Raw genomic sequence first — 17,680 nt, 5'->3', positions numbered from 1 at the left:
TCAGTGGCAGAACTCAAGTTTGTCCCACAAGTTTGCATCAATGCTTTACCTTCTCCCCAGTGAGAGTGACCATGTCCAGAGGTCCGTACATGAAGCGTCCCATCACCAGCTGTGTTCCATCCTCAGTGAACACAGCATCATTCACACGGTGGTTGGCCGTAACGTTCTACACACACACACACACACACACACACACACACACACACACACACACACACACACACACACACACACACACACACACACACACACACACACACACACACACATACACACACACACACATATATATATTTACCATGGGTGTACTGATAAAGAAACCAGTAAACTCCTGATAAATGCATTAGCTTGAGATGTCACTAATGGTTAAAGGTGGTTAGGAAGGGGCCTGTGCTCACCCTGATCTTGACGTGGGTCCTCTTGCGCAGCCATTTCTCTCTGGGTTTAGAAGGCTTGAACTCGGTCACCTCTTTACCATCCAGCTCCAGAATACTAGAGTTCTCATGCCTCATAACCTGGAGAAGCAGACAGGGATAATTACATAAGCATTCATATAGAATACATGAGCCCTTATAACAGGTCAAAGGAGGAAATGCCTTTATTATGCTGTAAACATTCATAGGGCATTCATAAACAGTTGTACCTGTCTGAGTAGGAAGGAGACGACGTCAGTGGACTCCCAGTATGAAGCATGGAAGAGGTGAGGCAGAGCTACAGTGGGGAAGGCTGTGAGGGCATCAGGACAGTACAGGGCAAAGTCCATCCGCTTACTGCCCCACCACCGAGACGCAACTAGGGAGAGAGAGTGAGAGAGAAGTCTATCAATCAGCAGAAACAGTCCTGACATTAAACAAGCGATAGGTAATCACGGTTGAGAAAAGAAGATAGTGTTAAAAAAGAGATTGACATATTTCTGGTCAATGATAGTTCCAGACAAAGAGGGGTTCCAGAGTAGGGGGAAGTGTGCTCATCCAGAGATGTACAGTCCAAGGGAGAGGCTGTATATTACAGACGGAGAGTCACAGGTCCACACAGGAGAAGAATGGGGTTTCAGGCCAGGGGAAGATTAAACTGGAGGAGTAGAGGGACAGTTTTGGTTTAAGGAAGGAGGAAGGACAGGGTAACATACAATATCAGCGATTTCCAAACAGTGGTCCCTCATTTTAACACAACGAGTCCCACCATGACACCGGCGCAATTTGGACTTCTAATTCCTTTTAAACATAGTGTGTTTGAGCTACAGACTACAGGTTGTGCCATTGGATTAGTCTGTGTGATTAACGGGGGCGGAGCTAGAGCATTGTTTGTGAGACAAGGGTGGATCCCCAAGGGGCCCGGGGTCTTTCTACAAAAACGCCCATAATGCTGTAATAGACTCACATAGTTGTTTTCACAAACTCCAAACAGTTGTCACTGACTAGTTGGATATTCATTTTCCACTGAGCAAACAAATTCTGTACTTACAGCATTCATATAAATTCATTTTTATCAGGTGTTTTCTTTGGCAGACCTTATTTGTTTTATTGACATTTGTTAATAAAACTCATGAATGCACCTGTTTATGTCAAATTTTGTCCTGAAAAAAAAAAAGGTTAAATATGAGGTCTGGCCATGCAGATCAATGAAAGTCAGATAAATAAAAAGCCTATTTTTGCTGGGGTCTCGGGACTGATAGGGTTAATCCGGTCCTTGATTGAGGACATTGCCATAAGTCCTGTTTGGGAACCACTGCAGTACAGTACAGTAGAGGGAGTAAATACTGTAGAAGAGAAAAGGAGGGAGAGGACCTCTAGCTGGAAGGTGACCAATGACAGGGCACACAGACGAGTGTCCTGGGGGTCACACAGGATTCAAACCTTCCGCTCTAGTACCCAGACTACCTTGCTCTATGTCCATCAGCGTGTCTGGCGACGGAGGGTCAGAGTTCGTATCGGTGATGTCAGAGATGACATCAGAGATGACATCAGAGGTGACATCAGTGAAGTCAGAGGGCAGGTCTGAGGAGGCATCAGAGGAAGTGATGTCAGAGGTGACATCATTGTCACCCTGCTCTGAGTCGGTGTGTCTGAGAGTGAGGAAGGGCCGTATCTTCTTCCTGGCTCGTGGAGAGGGGCTCCTCGAGGGGAGTTTAGAAAGCGCAAGCTGGGAGAGGAGACCCAGCTTCTTAGACGAACTGCTATAGCATTTAGTAGCTACGGAACAACAAAACATAAACAAAGTGTGAAACATTTCAGAGAATTAATGTTATCTCTCTGAGCCACAAACACTGCTGTTAATAGTATAAACAGTATAAAGTCCATACTGACTGTTGGTGATGTTGGAGGCGGTGTATGAGTCGGCCATGCCTGACACCTGGCTAGCGATGCTGGCCTCGCTGGACCTACGGGGGCCCCTGGAGTGGGGGGGTCCAGTCTGCGGGGAGGACGGGTACTGGGTGTCCACAAACATACCACAGTGGGAGTGGAGCATGTCCGCTATGGAGGGAAGGAGATACCGGAGAGTGAGTGAGTGAGTGAGTGAGTGAGTGAGTGAGTGAGTGAGTGAGTGAGTGAGTGAGTGAGTGAGTGAGTGAGTGAGTGAGTGAGTGAGTGAGTGAGTGAGTGAGTGAGTGAGTGAGTGAGTGAGTGAGAGAGTGAGAGAGAGAGCGAGAGAGAGTTTTGATCAGGCAATCAATTACATTTTACAGACAAGAGAGTGAGAGACACAGACAGTCAGACAGACAGACAGAGCAACAGAGAAAGGGAACCAAGCAGTGGACAAACAGACAGACAGACAGACAGACAGACAGACAGACAGACAGACAGACAGACAGACAGACAGACAGACAGACAGACAGACAGACAGACAGACAGACAGACAGACAGACAGACAGACAGACAGACAGACAGACAGACAGACAGACAGACAGACAGACAGACAGACAGACAGACAGACAGACAGACAGAGAATGGGTACACACTGTCGTTGAGCTGTGAGGCCTGCTGGGGCCAGCTGAGTACAGGGACGGGGATGGAGGTCTCACTGACGCCCCCCTCCTGGCAACGCAGGGGTACTGACAGGGGTACTGACTCCAACAGGAGATGGGGGTTACTCTGCATAGTCTCCACTGGGGAATGGGGAGGGGAAGATAGAGAGATGTGGAGAGGGGGGAGACACAGGGGAGAGAGATGGGGACGGGGGAGGCAGAAGAGACATGGGGGGGTGGGTGGGCGGGACAGAGAGGTAGAAATAAAGGTATGTAACAGACTACAGACCAGTTCAGTGCGTCATAACTGCTGAGTCCTATAGGACGGCACACAATTGGCCCAGCATCATCTGGGTTAGGGGAGGGTTTGGACGGGGTAGGCCATCATTGTAAAATAAGAATGTGTTCTTAACTGACTTGCCTAGTTAAATAAAGGTTCAATAAAAAAAGAAAAAGATAAGCCTGACTGGATGGACGTAAAGCACAGTACATTATATCTGATAACACATGCACACAGATACGCTACCATGACAGCATATGGACATGGAAAGCAAACCACACAGCCAATCGAGTGCTTGCTTTTGGAGGAGAGACATAAATAAATACTTCTGGTGTGTGTATCTATCCTCACCCAGCAGAGCCGAGTGTCCGTCCCCCAGAGGGAAGCGTTGGTATCGGGGGACACAGAAGGGGGGCAGCTGGTGAAACCTCTTCTCTAGAAGGGGCTCCAGGCGGGAGGCAGAGGGGTCCGCTGGATGAAACAGGTTATACAGCTGCTGACAGGCCGGACGCAACGATGATACTGGAGGGAGAGAGAGAGAGAGAGAGAAAGACTACCGTGGGATATGTGTCAAGAGCAACAGCAACCTTGGAAAAATCCTCTGCATTATCATTAACAGAAGACTTGTACATTTCATCAGTGAAAACAATGTACTGAGCAAAGGTCAAATTGGCTTTTTACCAAATTATCATACGATAGACCACGTATTCACCCTTAACACCCTAATTGACAAACAAACAAACCAAAACAAAGGCAGTCTTCTAATGCTTTGTTGATTTCAAAAAAGCTTTTGACTCAATTTGAGCATGATGGTCTGCTATACAAGTTGATGGAAAGCAGTGTTGGGAGAAAAACATTCAACATTATAAAATCAATGTATACAGTGTGGGGTTAAAATTGGCAAAAAACACACATATTTCTTTCCATGGGCCGTGAGGGAGACAGGGATGCAGCTTTAGTTGAAGTCGGAAGTTTACATACACTTAGGTTGGAGTTATTAAAACTAATTTTTCAACCACTCCACAAATGTCTTGTTAACAAACTAGAGTTTTGGCAAGTTGGTTAGGACATCTACTTTGTGCATGACACAAGTAATTTTTCCAACAATTGTTTACAGACAGGTTATTTCACTTATAATTCACTGTATCACAATTCCAGTGGGTCAGAAGTTACAATAAACTAATTTGACTGTGCCTTTAAACAGCTTGGAAAATTCCAGAAAATGATGTCATGGCTTTAGAAGCTTCTGATAGGCTAATTGACATAATTTGAGTCAATTGGAGGCGTACCTGTGGATGTATTTCAAGGCTTACCTTCACAACTCAGTGCCTCTTTGCTTGACATCATGGGAAAATCAAAAGATATCAACCAAGACCTCAGAAAAAAAATTGTAGACCCCCACAAGTCTTGTTCATCCTTGGGAGCAATTTCCAAACACCTGAAGGTACCACGTTCATCTGTACAAACAATAGTACGTAAGTATAAACACCATGGGACCACGCAGCCGTCATACCGCTCAGGAAGGAGATGAACGTACTTTGGTACGAAAAGTGCAAATCAATCCCAGATCAACAGCAAAGGTTCTTGTGAAGATGCTGGAGGAAACAGGTACAAAAGTATCTATATCCACAGTAAAACGAGTTCTATATTGACATAACCTGAATGGCCGCTCAGTAAGGAAGAAGCCACTGCTACAAAACCGCAATAAAAAAGCCAGACTACGGTTTGCAACTGCACATGGGGACAAAGATCGTACTTTTTGGAGAAATGTCCTCTGGTCTGGTGAAAAAAAAATAGAACTGTTTGGCCATAATGACCATCGTTATGTTTGGAGGAAAAAGGGGGAAGCTTGCAAGCCGAAGAACACCATCCCAACCGTGAAGCACGGGGGTGGCAGCATCATATTGTGAGGGACTGGTGCACGTCACAAAATAGATGACATCATGTGGGAGGAAAATTATGTGGATATATTGAAGTAACATCTCAAGACATCAGTCAGGAAGTTAAAGCTTGGTCGCAAATGGGTCTTCCAAACGGACAGTGACCCCAAGCGTACTTCCAAAGTTGTGGCACAATGGCTTAAGGACAACAAAGTCAAGGTATTGGAGTGGCCATCACAAAGCCCTGACCTCAATCCCATAGAGAATTTGTGGGCAGAACTGAAAAAGCATGTGCGAGCAAGGAGGCCTACAAACCTGACTCAGTTACACCAGCTCTGGAGGAATGGGCCAAAATTCACCCAACTTACTGTGGGAAGCTTGTGGAAGGCTACCCGAAACATTTGACCCAAGTTAAACAATTTAAAGGCAATGCTACCAAATACTAATTGAGTGTATGTAAACTTCTGACCCACTGGGAATGTGATGAAAGAAATAAAAGCTGAAATAAATCATTCTCTCTACTATTATTATGACATTTCACATTCTTAAAATTAAAGTGGTGATCCTAACTGACCTAAGACAGACTTTTTACTAGGATTAAATGTCAGGAATTGTGAAAAACTGAGTTTAAATGTATTTGGCTAAGGTGTAAGGAAACTTCCGACTTCAACTGTATATATGAAATAATTGGTGAGGGCACTAGAACAGTCTGCAGCACCTGGCCTTCCCCTACAACAATATAAAGTCAAATGTCTACTGTTTCCTGGTGCTTCTGTCCCCAACCAAGGAGGCCCTACAGCAGCACCTAGATCTTCTGCACAGATTCTGTCTGACCTGGGCCCTGACAGTAAATCTCAGTAAGACAAAAATAATGGTGTTCCAAAAAAGGTTCAGTTGCCAGGACCACAAATACAAATTCCATCTAGACACCGCTGCCCTAGAGCGCACAAAAAACTATACGTACATCGGCCTAAACATCAGTTAACTTCCACAAAGCTGTGAACGATCTGAAAGACAAGGTAAGAAGGACCTTCTACTCTATCAAAAGGAACATCAAATTCGACATGCCAATTACTTGAATCTGTTATTGAACCCATTGCCCTCTATGGTTGTGAGGTCTGGGGTCCGCTCATCAACCAAGAATAAAAAAAATGTGAAAAACACCAAATTCTGCATGCAGAATTCTGCAAAAGAAATTGACAACGTAAAACACCAAATAATGCATGCAGAGCAGAATTAGGCCGATACCGGCTAATTATCAAAATCGAGAAAATACTTAAATTCCACAAGTACCTAAAAGGAAGTAATTCCCAAACCTTCCATAACAAAGCCATCACCTACAGAGAGATGAACCTGGAGAAGAGTCCCCTAAGCAAGCTGGTAATAGGGCTCTGTTCAAAAACACAAACAGAGCGCCAGGACAACAACACAATTAGACCCAACCAAATCATGAGAAAACAAAAAGATAATTGGAAAGAATGAACAAAAAAACAGAGCAAACTAGAATGCTATTTGGCCTTAAACAGAGAGTAAGTACACAGTGGCAGAATACCTGGCCACTGTGACTGACCTAAAATTAAGGAAAGCTTTGATTATGTACAGACTCAGTGAGCTTAGCCTTGCTATTGAGAGAGGCCGCCGTGGGCAGACCTGGCTCTCAAGAGAAGACAGGCTGTGCGCACACTACTAAAAATATTTGGTGGAAACTGAGCTGCACTTCCTAACCTCCTGCCAAATGTATGACCATATTAGAGACACATATTTCCCTCAGATTACACAGAACCACAAAGAATTCAAAAACAAATCAAATTTTGATAAACTCCCATATCTATGGGGTGAAATACCAGTGTGCCATCACAGCAGCAAGATTTGTGACCTGTTGCCACAAGAAAACTTAACATACCCTCGTAAAACTGACCATCCTACCGATCCTCGACTTCGGCGATGTCATCTATAAAATAGCCTCCACCACTCTACTCAACGAATTGGATGCAGTCTATCACAGTGCCATCCGTTTTGTCACCAAAGCCCCATATATTACCCACCACTGCAACCTGTACGCTCTCGTTGGCTGGCCATCGCTTCATACTCGTCGCCAAACCCACTGGCTCCAGGACATCTACAAATCTCTGCTAGGTAAAGCCCCGCCTTATCTCAGCTCACTGGTCACCATAGCAGCACCCACCCGTAGCACACACTCCAGCATGTATATCTCACGGGTCACCCCCAAAGCCAACACCTCATTTGGCCACCTTTCCTTCCAGTTCTCTGCTGCCAATGACTGGAACGAACTGCAAAAATCACTGAAGCTGGAGACTCTTATCTCGCTCACTAGCTTTAAGCACCAGCTGTCAGAGCAGCTCACAGATCACTGCACCTGTACATAGCCCATCTGTAAACAGCCCACCCAACTACCTCATCCCCATACTGTATTTATTTATTTATCTTGCTCCTTTGCACCCCAGTATCTCTACTTGCACATTCATCTTCTGCACATCTACCATTCCAGTGTCTAATTGCTATATTGTAATTACTTCGCCACCATGGCCTATTTATTGCCTTACCTCCCTTATCTTACCTCATTTGCACTCACTGTATATAGATTTTTATTTTTCCTACTGTATTATTTATTGTATGTTTGTTTATTCCATGTGTAACTCTGTGTTGTTGTATGTGAACTGCTTTGCTTTATCTTGGCCAGGTCACAGTTGTAAATGAGAACTTGTTCTCAACTAGCCTACCTGGTTAAATAAAGGTGAAATAAATAAAAATGTTTTAAAAGGTCAACCAGTGAAGAACAAACACCATTGTAAATACAACCCTTATTTATTTTCCCTTTTGTACTTTAACTATTTGCATATCGTTACAACACTGTATATAGCCATAATATGAGATTTGAAATGTCTCTATTCCTTTGAGTGTAATGTTTACTGTTATTTTTTACTGTTTATTTAACTTTTATTTATTTTCTATTTCACTTGCTTTGGCAATGTAAACATATGTTTCCCATGCCAATAAAACCCTTTGAATGGAATTGAATTGAGAGAAAGAGAGAGAGAGATGGGGAGAGAGAGAGAGATGGGGAAAAGAGCAGGGAAAAAGAACAACACAGTTATTAAAATACAGTAACAGCTATCCAAGTTATTTCCAAAGCTCACATATTGAAAATAATTTGACCAAACAATGGCGGAACTATGAACAACTTCAATCAAAGCTTCTTGTCTCAAGGGTCCAGAAGTGATACAGGCAACTGCTGATGAGTCATGTCTCCGGAACTCTCTAGAACTCCATGGAACCCCTGAAGAATCTGTCACAACCCCGTCTGTTTCCTCTGCTGCCTCTCAGCTCCTTCCTAAACTTCCTATTTTTCTTAGTTCTTAGTTTACTTTGGACCATGTTGTGTCTTAAATGTCACAGCTAATGGATGTCTGGCATCAGAGATGTAAAACATGACCTCTAATCTCTGAACTATGATGTGACCTCACTTAGCGATGTCCCGGCAGAGCCCGACCCCACAGCTGCAGGAAACGTCACTCTCACCACACAGATGCTGAGTGGCTTAGTTTACAGATTCTCACGTATATGTTTAAATTGTCTGAATGTTTGATATGTTTGAATTGGCTGAATGTTTGATATGTTTGAATTGGCTGAATGTTTTTGATATGTTTCAATTGGCTGAATGTTTGATATGTTTGAATTGGCTGAATGCAAAATCGAAGACTTTCTGCACACATGAATGCAATCATGAAAAGTGCCGACTTTACAAATAGTCTATTTCTGCTTAAGCCAACTCCTTAAAAAGTCAACTCCATGCATGGCAAAGACTGTTGGCTGCAGCAGTAATATATTCACACCCAGGCTAGTGAGATCAACCACTGATGAAGGTGTCCCTCACCATCTATGGACGGCACCACAGTCTTCCTCAGTGCCAGCACCAGCCCCAGAGGTGAACCAAAGAGGAAGAAGTCTGCCACCTCGAAGTCCAGCCTCCCTCCCTCTAGCATGGTACTCCCGCTGGAGCGCCTCGAACCTGGGTCTGTTCTCAATACACTGCTGTGGAGACTGGAGAGACAGAGGGAGAGAGAGAGGGAACGGCAAAAATAAACAGTCGAAAAGTTAACATTTGATAACAAGGTCGGTCAATGTAGCTATACCTTGAATGTGCGTGTGTGTCTGACCTGGACAGGAATGTGTGTGTGTGTCTGACCTGGACAGGAATGTGCGTGTGTGTCTGACCTGGACAGGAATGTGCGTGTGTGTCTGACCTGGACAGGAATGTGCGCGTGTGTCTGACCTGGACAGGAATGTGCGTGTGTGTCTGACCTGGACAGGAATGTGCGCGTGTGTCTGACCTGGACAGGAATGTGTGCGTGTGTCTGACCTGGACAGGAATGTGCGCGTGTGTCTGACCTGGACAGGAATGTGCGCGTGTGTCTGACCTGGACAGGAATGTGCGTGTGTGTCTGACCTGGACAGGAATGTGCGCGTGTGTCTGACCTGGACAGGAATGTGCGTGTGTGTCTGACCTGGACAGGAATGTGCGTGTGTGTCTGACCTGGACAGGAATGTGCGTGTGTGTCTGACCTGGACAGGAATGTGCGTGTGTGTCTGACCTGGACAGGAATGTGCATGTGTGTCTGACCTGGACAGGAATGCCTGATGGTGTTTGATGGTGTCTAGTTCGTAGGTGGAGGAGTCGCTGCGTTTGCGAGGCAGCATTCTCTTGGGGTCGTCAGGCCCTGAGCTGCGAGGGATGTCGATGTTACTGCGACTAAGATGGCGACTGCCCTCCAGAGTCGGAGAAGACGGAGAACACGGAGAAGATGGAGAAGACGGAGAGACACTGTTTATTATGATGCCAGGGGAGAGGAGGTCTGTGTCCTGGAGAGACAGAGGAGGAGGGGGAGAGAAAGAGATGGAGAGGGGGAGAGAGAGGGCACACAAAGTTAGTAGCTGTCAGGTCTATGCAACAGATAGGACCGGTTTCCCAGACAGAGATTAAGAGAGTTACATTGAATGTGCTTTTTAGTCGTAGAGTAGCCCTGTGGGATGGAAGGAGATAGAGGTACCTGTACGCTGACTGTGCTGCCTCGTCTACTGCTGTTCTGGCTTTCTGAAACGATGACGTTACTGCTGCACAGTGCATCAAACCCTAGGATACCACCTACACAGTCCCCGATCACACACACCTACAGGAAGAGAGAACGCACACCTTTAAATTGAGTACATACAGTATATACAGTGAGCTCCAAAAGTATTGGGACAGTGACACATGTTTTGTTGTTTTGGCTCTGTACTCCAGCACTTTGGATTTGAAATGATACAGTGACGATGAGGTTATCATGAATATTGATGAATGAGAAAGTTACAGATGCACAAACATCATGCCCCCAAGACATGCTAACCTCTCACCATTACTATAAAGTAAAAGGGGAGGTTAGCATTTTTGGGGGGGGGGTATGATATTAATGCCTCTGTAACTTTCTCACTCATCGTTATTCATGATTCATTCAGGACAATTCGTAATCATGGTAGCATCCAAATTCATGTAGAAGTGTTTTGAAACATATTATATTCTTATTTACAATAAAAGTGACTCCAAAATGACACAATACATTATTTACCATTCATTTATATTGGGCACAAAATAATCTGAAACACAACCAAAACAAACAGCAAATGCATCCAACAAATACTAAACCTTTGACTACTTTAATACACATATAGGTGAATTAGTCCCAATACTTTGGGGGGGACTATGTACAAAAAGTTATTTTTAAACAGATCCCTCAATATGGATGAAAGTACCCTCAAATTAAAGCTGACAGTTTGAACATTAACTGCACAGTCATTGTATCATTTCAATGCTGGAGTACAAATTCAAAACAAATATTTACCACTGTCCCAATACTTTTGGAGCTCACTGTACTGTATAATCAGCAAAAATCACTAACCCCTAAACTTTAACCCCTGACTCCTGCACTGACCTGTCCGGAGAAGGATGCCCCTTCCAAGGACCTGATAAAGTCTCCATACACCTGATTGGCTCGTTGGATGACGGTTGCCACGGCGTCTTGGTACTGCGGAGCGGAAGTGGCCAATAGAGGCAGTGCAGCCAGAGGGATGTGGTCCTGACTGTTGGAAAGGCAGCCCTCATCAAAACTATAGGGACTGAGACTGGACCAGAGAGAGAGGAGCGAGGGTTAGAGTGTGTGTTTGTGTGTGTGCGTGTGTGTGTGTGTGTGCTCACTTGGAAACCTGTGTACTCACTTGGAAACCTGTGTACTCACTTGGAAACCTGTGAAAAGGCATCGGCACACACCGCTGGGCAGGGGACCATGCGGATGGCAATGCGTCCTAGGGCTGCTGGGTAATGCACTCTCATCACCGTCTTAAATGCTCCACTCAGAGTGTTGACATCAGCCTGCTTACTACTTGGCTCACCTGGGAGTAATTATGAGTAAATACAAAATTGTTACATTGTCTTTACAAGAATAAACAAAGTAAGAACACTGTTTAAGTGTTTAAGGTAACTGTTTAAGTGTTTACTGTAACTGTTGAAGTGTTGTCCACTTTATAAATAAAGTTGTTATATTGTATACCTGCTCCAGTGTCTAATATGTTACCCCCATGAAGAACCAGAACCAGAACGTGGATCTTGGAGGGCATCAGACACTGCTGAGACGACCCATCCTACAGGATAAAGAGGAGGAGAGACACTGATTATTATTATTACTTTGTAGCTCAGTTGGTAGAGCACGGTGCTTGTAACGCTATGGTCGTGGGTTCGACTGCACGCACGACTGTAAGTTGCTTTGCTACAATGAAGTAAACACTGGTATGGATTTTTAAAAGAAAAACTAAAACAACATATTTTCACAGCCTACAGCAATGTTCCCTCTAATTCTTTTCAGCATTGAGCAACTTTCAGGTCTGATGAGCGCAAACTTCAACATTGTGGAAATTCTGTGCAACGTCTTGCGCGCTTTTACTGTGAACACAGGCTGTACCCACTTTAAGTTACTGTGAACACTGATGCTGTACCCACTTTAAGTTACTGTGAACACAGGCTGTACCCACTTTAAGTTACTGTGAACACAGGCTGTACCCACTTTAAGTTACTGTGAACACTGAGGCTGTACCCACTTTAAAGTACAGTTTTAACAGTGACCAAGTAGGCTACCGTGGCTATTTGATCATAATGTAAGCCTAGCAGAGTGGCCTACCATCAAAAATAATGGAGAAAATGTATCCCATAACATCTTAACGGCCGGATGTGATGCAGCCTGGATTCGAACCAGGTACTGCAGTGACGCCTCTTGCACTGTAATGCAGTGTCTTAGATCCCTGCACCACTCGGGAGTCCATTCCAAGAGACTTTTGAAAAAAACATGCAGGGCTTGACATTAACCTGTTTATCCACTTGTCCTTCAGACAAGGAGGTGACTGAAAATGTTGTGTTGTTTGATGCAAGAAACCACTTTACAAAATAAAATGCATCATTATTCCCATACCATTATTACAGAGAATCAGACAAATTATGCTACCCTCTGCCTATTGGCTACTTATTTTATTCAAGCCTATCTCAAAATACAACACTGCCCCTTTAAGACAAAAAACCTTTTTCTTTTCAAAGATGTCTATAAATGTACAGAGCATTCGGAAAGTATTCAGACACCTTGACTTTTTCCACATTTAGTTACATTACAGCCTTATTCTAAAATATATATCTTTTTTATTCCCTCACCAATCTACACACAATACCCCATAACGACAAAGCGAAAACAGGTTTTTAGAAATGTTAGCAAATTTATTAAAAATAAAAAACAGAACTACCTTATTTACATAAGTATTCAGACCCTTTGCTATGAGACTCGAAATTGGGCTCCATTGATCATCCTTGAGATGTTTCTACAACTTGATTGGAGTCCACCTGTGGTAAATTAAATTGGCTGGACATGATTTGGAAAGGCACACACCTGTCTATATAAGGTCCCACAGTTGACAGTGCATGTCAGTGCAAAAACCAAGCCATGAGGTTGAAGGAATTCTCCATAGAGCTCAGAGACAGGATTGTGTAAAGGCACAGATCTGGGGAGGGGTACCAAACAATTTCTGCAGCATTGAAGGTCCCCAAGAACACAGTGGTCTTCATCATTCTTAAATGGATGAAGTTTGGAACCACCAAGACTCTTCCTAGAGCTGGCCGTCCGGCCAAACTGAGCAATTGGGGGAGAAGGGCCTTGGTCAGGGAGGTGACCAAGAACCCTATGGTCACTCTGACAGAGCTCCAGGGTTCCTCTGTGGAGATGGGAGAAACTTCCAGAAGTATAACCATCTCTGCAGCACTCCACCAATCAGGACTTTATGGTAGAGTGGCCAGATGGAAGCCACTCCTCAGTAAAAGGCACATGACAGCATGGTTAGAGTTTGCCAAAAGCCACCTAAAGGACTCTCAGACGATGAGAAACAAGATTCTCTGGCCTGATGAAACCAAGAATGAACTCTTTGGCCTGATGCCCAAGCATCACGTCTGGAGGAAACCTGGCACCATCCCTACGGTGAAGCATGGTGGTGGCAGCATCATGTTGTGGGGATGTTTTTCAGAGGCAGGGACTGGGAGACTAGTCAGGATCGAGGGGAAAGATGAACAGAGCAAAGTACAGAGAGATCCTTGATGAAAACCTGCTCCAGAGCGCTCAGGACCTCAGACTGGGGCGAAGGTTCACCTTCCAACAAGACAATGACCCTAAGCACACAACCAAGACAACGTGGGAGTGGCTTCGAGACAAGTCTCTGAATATTCGTGAGTGGCCCAGCCAGAGCCCAGACTTGAACCCAATCGAACATCTCTGGAGAGACCTGAAAATAGCTGTGCAGCAACGCTCCCCATCAAACCTGACAGAGCTTGAGAGGATCTGCAGAGAAAAATGGGATAAACTCCCCAAATACAGGTGTGCCAAGCTGATAGCGTCATACCCAAGAAGACTCAGAGCTACAATCGCTGCCAAAGGCGCTTCAACATAGTACTGAGTAAAGGGTCTGTGTACTTATGTGTATTCATGTAAATGTGATATTTCCGTTTATTATTTTTAATACATTTGCAAACATTTCTAAAAGCCTGTTTTCGATTTGTCATTATGGGGTATTGTGTGTAGAATGATGAGGGAAAAAACGATTTAATCAATTTTAGAATAAAACTGTAACGTAACAAAATGTGGAAAAAGTCAAGGGGTCTGAACACTTTCCGAATGCACTGTACCCATTTTGTGCTCTTGTAGGAAGCGATCACCTGGGGCGGCAGGTAGCCTAGTGGTTAGAGTGTTGGTCCAGTAACCGAAAGGTTTCAAGATTGAATCCCTGAGCTGACAAGGTAAAAATCTGTCATTCTGCCCCTGAACAAGGCAGTTAACCCACTGTTCCTAGGCTGTCATTGTAAATAAGAATTTGTTCTTAACTGACTTGCCTAGTTAAATAAAGGTTAATTAAAAAATCACTCCCCTATTGCTCACTACAAATTATATAAACTCAGCAAAAAAATAAACATACATTTTTCAGGACCCTGTCTTTCAAAGATAATTAGTAAAAATCCAAATAACTTCACAGATCTTCATTGTAAAGGGTTTAAACACTGTTTCCAATGCTTGTTCAATGAACCATAAACAATTAATGAACTTGCACCTGTGGAACGGTCATTAAGACAATAACAGCACCAGCCATACTGCTCGTTCCGTCCGTGATTTCCTGCAAGACAGGAATGTCAGTGTTCTGCCATGGCCAGCGAAGAGCCCGGCTCTCAATCCCATTGAGTACGTCTGGGACCTGTTGGTTCGGAGGGTGAGGGCTAGGGACATTCCCCCCAGAAATGTCCGGGAACTTGCAGGTGCCTTAGTGGAAGAGCGGTGTAACATCTCACAGCAAGAACTGGCAAATCTGGTGCAGTCCATGAGGAGGAGATGCACTGCAGTACTTAATGCAGCTGGTGGCCACACCAGATACTGACTGTTACTTTTGTTTTTGTTCAGGGACACATTATTCCATTTCTGTTAGTCACATGTCTGTGGAACTTGTTCAGTTTATGTCTCAGTTGTTGAATCTTGTTATGTTCATACAAATATTTACACATGTTAAGTTTGCTGACAATAAACGCAGTTGACAGTGAGAGGACGTTTCTTTTTTTGCTGAGTTTATAACTGGGCTAATAACTCACTAACTAGCAAAAGATATGAACAACATGTTCACACATGGCTACATGCAGCTCTTACTTTAAACTCAAAACAAGCTCATCTACTCACGACCACAGCTGTAAACACAGTCCAGTTTAAAGTAAATGGCACAGATCCATTTATGGCAATGGTCTATTTGCATATAGGCCTACTGCAGCTCTGATTGGTTATGCCACACCGGTCTGTGTAAAAAACGTCATGCGCAATAGAATCCAACTCCAATGCGTTCTGCCTACAACAGAATCTCTATCATGTTTCGGTATGTTTTATTGAAAGTGGCTAATATTGTGTTGATTCGATCACAATTGCCACAGTAAAGGGAAAGGTTGATAGTGTTAACAAACCGGGAAAACTCTAGAAAGTTGAGTGAAGTTCAATCTCGTGCTTGTCTCTGTTGGCTGATATTTCTTCTGCGCCTTACACGCCAGTCTCTGGGCTACTGAGCACTCGCACACGGGCGCAGCTTAGAGGGAACATTAGCCTACAGTATGATCTGAGTCACCTAACACAACACCCTACACGAACAAAAATATCCAGTTGTTTTTCCGGTAACTTACTGGCAGCCATTACCTGTAATTTACTGTATAAAAAAGTACAGTATGTTACCGTATTTCAAAAGAAACTTTGGTTTAACAGTTGACAGTAACTTACAAGTAACTGGATGCCAGTAAGTTACCATAAACACAACAGGATTTGTTTTACCTTGTACTAATGGGAACCTACTCACACCACAGGGCATTGGAGTTCTAAAGGCTACCTCTGAACCTCAGTGCACTGCGGCCGGGGCTAAGGGTCAGAGGTTAAAGGTCAGACTTACAGCTGGTCGTCTGTGGGACCTGAGAGTGGAACGACGTCTCCGTTTACTAGAGACGTGGCGCTGGACACAGAGAGGATAACACACTGAGATGACGTGTGTGTGTGTGTGTGTGTGTGTGTGTGTGTGTGTGGTGTCTACGTGTCTGTATCAGAGAGACGTGCCGCTGAACACAAAGAGCAACAACAAACATTCATATATGTGTGTGTGTGATCCCCAGAGACGCTGTGATGTTCTCTCTCCCCCTGGGATCAGCTTCAGACAACTTCACCAAGTCAAATGTTACAGTACCAAAGACGTACAGTTCAACTGCAAACATTTCTGTTAATGTATTGTTAAGAAATGTTGTTAAGAACTTATGATACTATAGTAAGTAATCCTCTGTGAGAACCTCACGATGATGTTTACTCTTGTCTGTGATGGATTCTGGGTACTAACTCCTAAACTTGGGATAGGGTTAATTACCAGGTATGCTATTGAAATATTGAGTACTATGGTTTAGAGGGTCTACACCAGAAGTGAATGGTTATCTGTAGGAGGAAGGTATATGGTGTGTGCAATTAAGCTTGGAATGTGCTGAGTGCAGGGAAAACGATCACGTAGCAGCATTGATAAAGGGAGAGAGTCATGGATTAGTGATGAAGGGGGTCAAGGTCAGGTCACAATAAGGGAGAAGAAAAAGTGTATTGCCCGTATCACTTAGTTTCCTGCCTAGCAATTAGCGAGAAGGAGGAGACTCCACCCAAAGTGGGGTACATATACCACCACTATTGTAACTGTGTCTTTGTCGATTCAGCTGTTCGATCCTTTGGGAAGAATAAACTTGGTCTAAGCTTTCACAGTGTCCGTTGAGTTCTTACTCTAATAATTAGAACCTAACATCTGTGAGAACCTCATGTCGTTGTTTACCAGGTCTGTGAGAACCTCATGAATACTCTCATACAGTCTTCATACTGTAGCTACAGTGGAAGCATACCTCAATCAGTCGTTCCTCACTACTGGTTACTGTATAGTCTTCACCCGACTCCTGATACAGGCTCTCTGTAAATACACACACACACACACACACACACACACACACACACACACACACACACACACACACACACACACACACACACACACACGTGAAAACACACACACACCATTAAGTTTCATAAAAATTAACTTCCTGAAGGATGAGATTGGACATCTGAAATCTAAATGAGGAACGGAATGTGTGTGTGTGGGTGCTCCTACCCTGGCCTTCATCTGTCTCTGTAGTCTCTATCTTGTCCATCAGGTCGTTGGAACTCCACTTGTTCATCTCCTTGGCATGTAATAACATCTCCTCATCTCCAGAGAAGTCCTCTGAAGACACAGACACAGCACAACATCAGTATAACATCAGAATAACATCAGTATAACATCAGCATAACATCAGCATAACATCAGAATAACATCAGTATAACATCAGCACAACATCAGCATAACATCAGTATAACATCAGCATAACATCAGTATAACATCAGTATA

The 17,680-nt window shown here is 44.0% G+C and overlaps 1 protein-coding gene across 10 annotated transcripts in view; it reads right to left on the bottom strand.

Moving 5' to 3' along the window:
• The window catches only part of LOC106568312 (membrane-associated phosphatidylinositol transfer protein 2), a 90,163-nt gene that overhangs the window by 4,090 nt on the left and 68,393 nt on the right, over nucleotides 1-17,680 (bottom strand). For 3 of the 10 annotated variants that reach the window (XM_045692481.1, XM_045692479.1, XM_045692480.1), the window contains 16 exons: nucleotides 17,405-17,515; nucleotides 17,142-17,206; nucleotides 16,169-16,228; nucleotides 11,728-11,818; nucleotides 11,416-11,569; nucleotides 11,113-11,302; nucleotides 10,195-10,314; nucleotides 9,768-10,006; nucleotides 9,021-9,187; nucleotides 3,597-3,767; nucleotides 2,960-3,106; nucleotides 2,307-2,474; nucleotides 1,881-2,192; nucleotides 644-792; nucleotides 399-515; nucleotides 50-166 (listed from right to left, as the gene is read on the bottom strand). In XM_045692481.1, the coding sequence (XP_045548437.1) occupies nucleotides 50-166; nucleotides 399-515; nucleotides 644-792; nucleotides 1,881-2,192; nucleotides 2,307-2,474; nucleotides 2,960-3,106; nucleotides 3,597-3,767; nucleotides 9,021-9,187; nucleotides 9,768-10,006; nucleotides 10,195-10,314; nucleotides 11,113-11,302; nucleotides 11,416-11,569; nucleotides 11,728-11,818; nucleotides 16,169-16,228; nucleotides 17,142-17,206; nucleotides 17,405-17,515 (2,378 nt within the window). The remainder of the gene's footprint in view (nucleotides 1-49; nucleotides 167-398; nucleotides 516-643; nucleotides 793-1,880; nucleotides 2,193-2,306; nucleotides 2,475-2,959; nucleotides 3,107-3,596; nucleotides 3,768-9,020; nucleotides 9,188-9,767; nucleotides 10,007-10,194; nucleotides 10,315-11,112; nucleotides 11,303-11,415; nucleotides 11,570-11,727; nucleotides 11,819-16,168; nucleotides 16,229-17,141; nucleotides 17,207-17,404; nucleotides 17,516-17,680) is intronic. The other 7 variants (XM_045692483.1, XM_045692482.1, XM_045692485.1 and 4 more) reach the window with 7 other exon arrangements.

Source organism: Salmo salar, chromosome ssa13 (genome assembly GCF_905237065.1).
Source record: "Salmo salar chromosome ssa13, Ssal_v3.1, whole genome shotgun sequence".
In the NCBI taxonomy this organism is placed as follows: domain Eukaryota; kingdom Metazoa; phylum Chordata; class Actinopteri; order Salmoniformes; family Salmonidae; genus Salmo; species Salmo salar.
The sequence above is the reverse complement of the archived record's forward strand: the minus strand, read 5'-3'. Positions and strand labels throughout refer to the sequence as shown.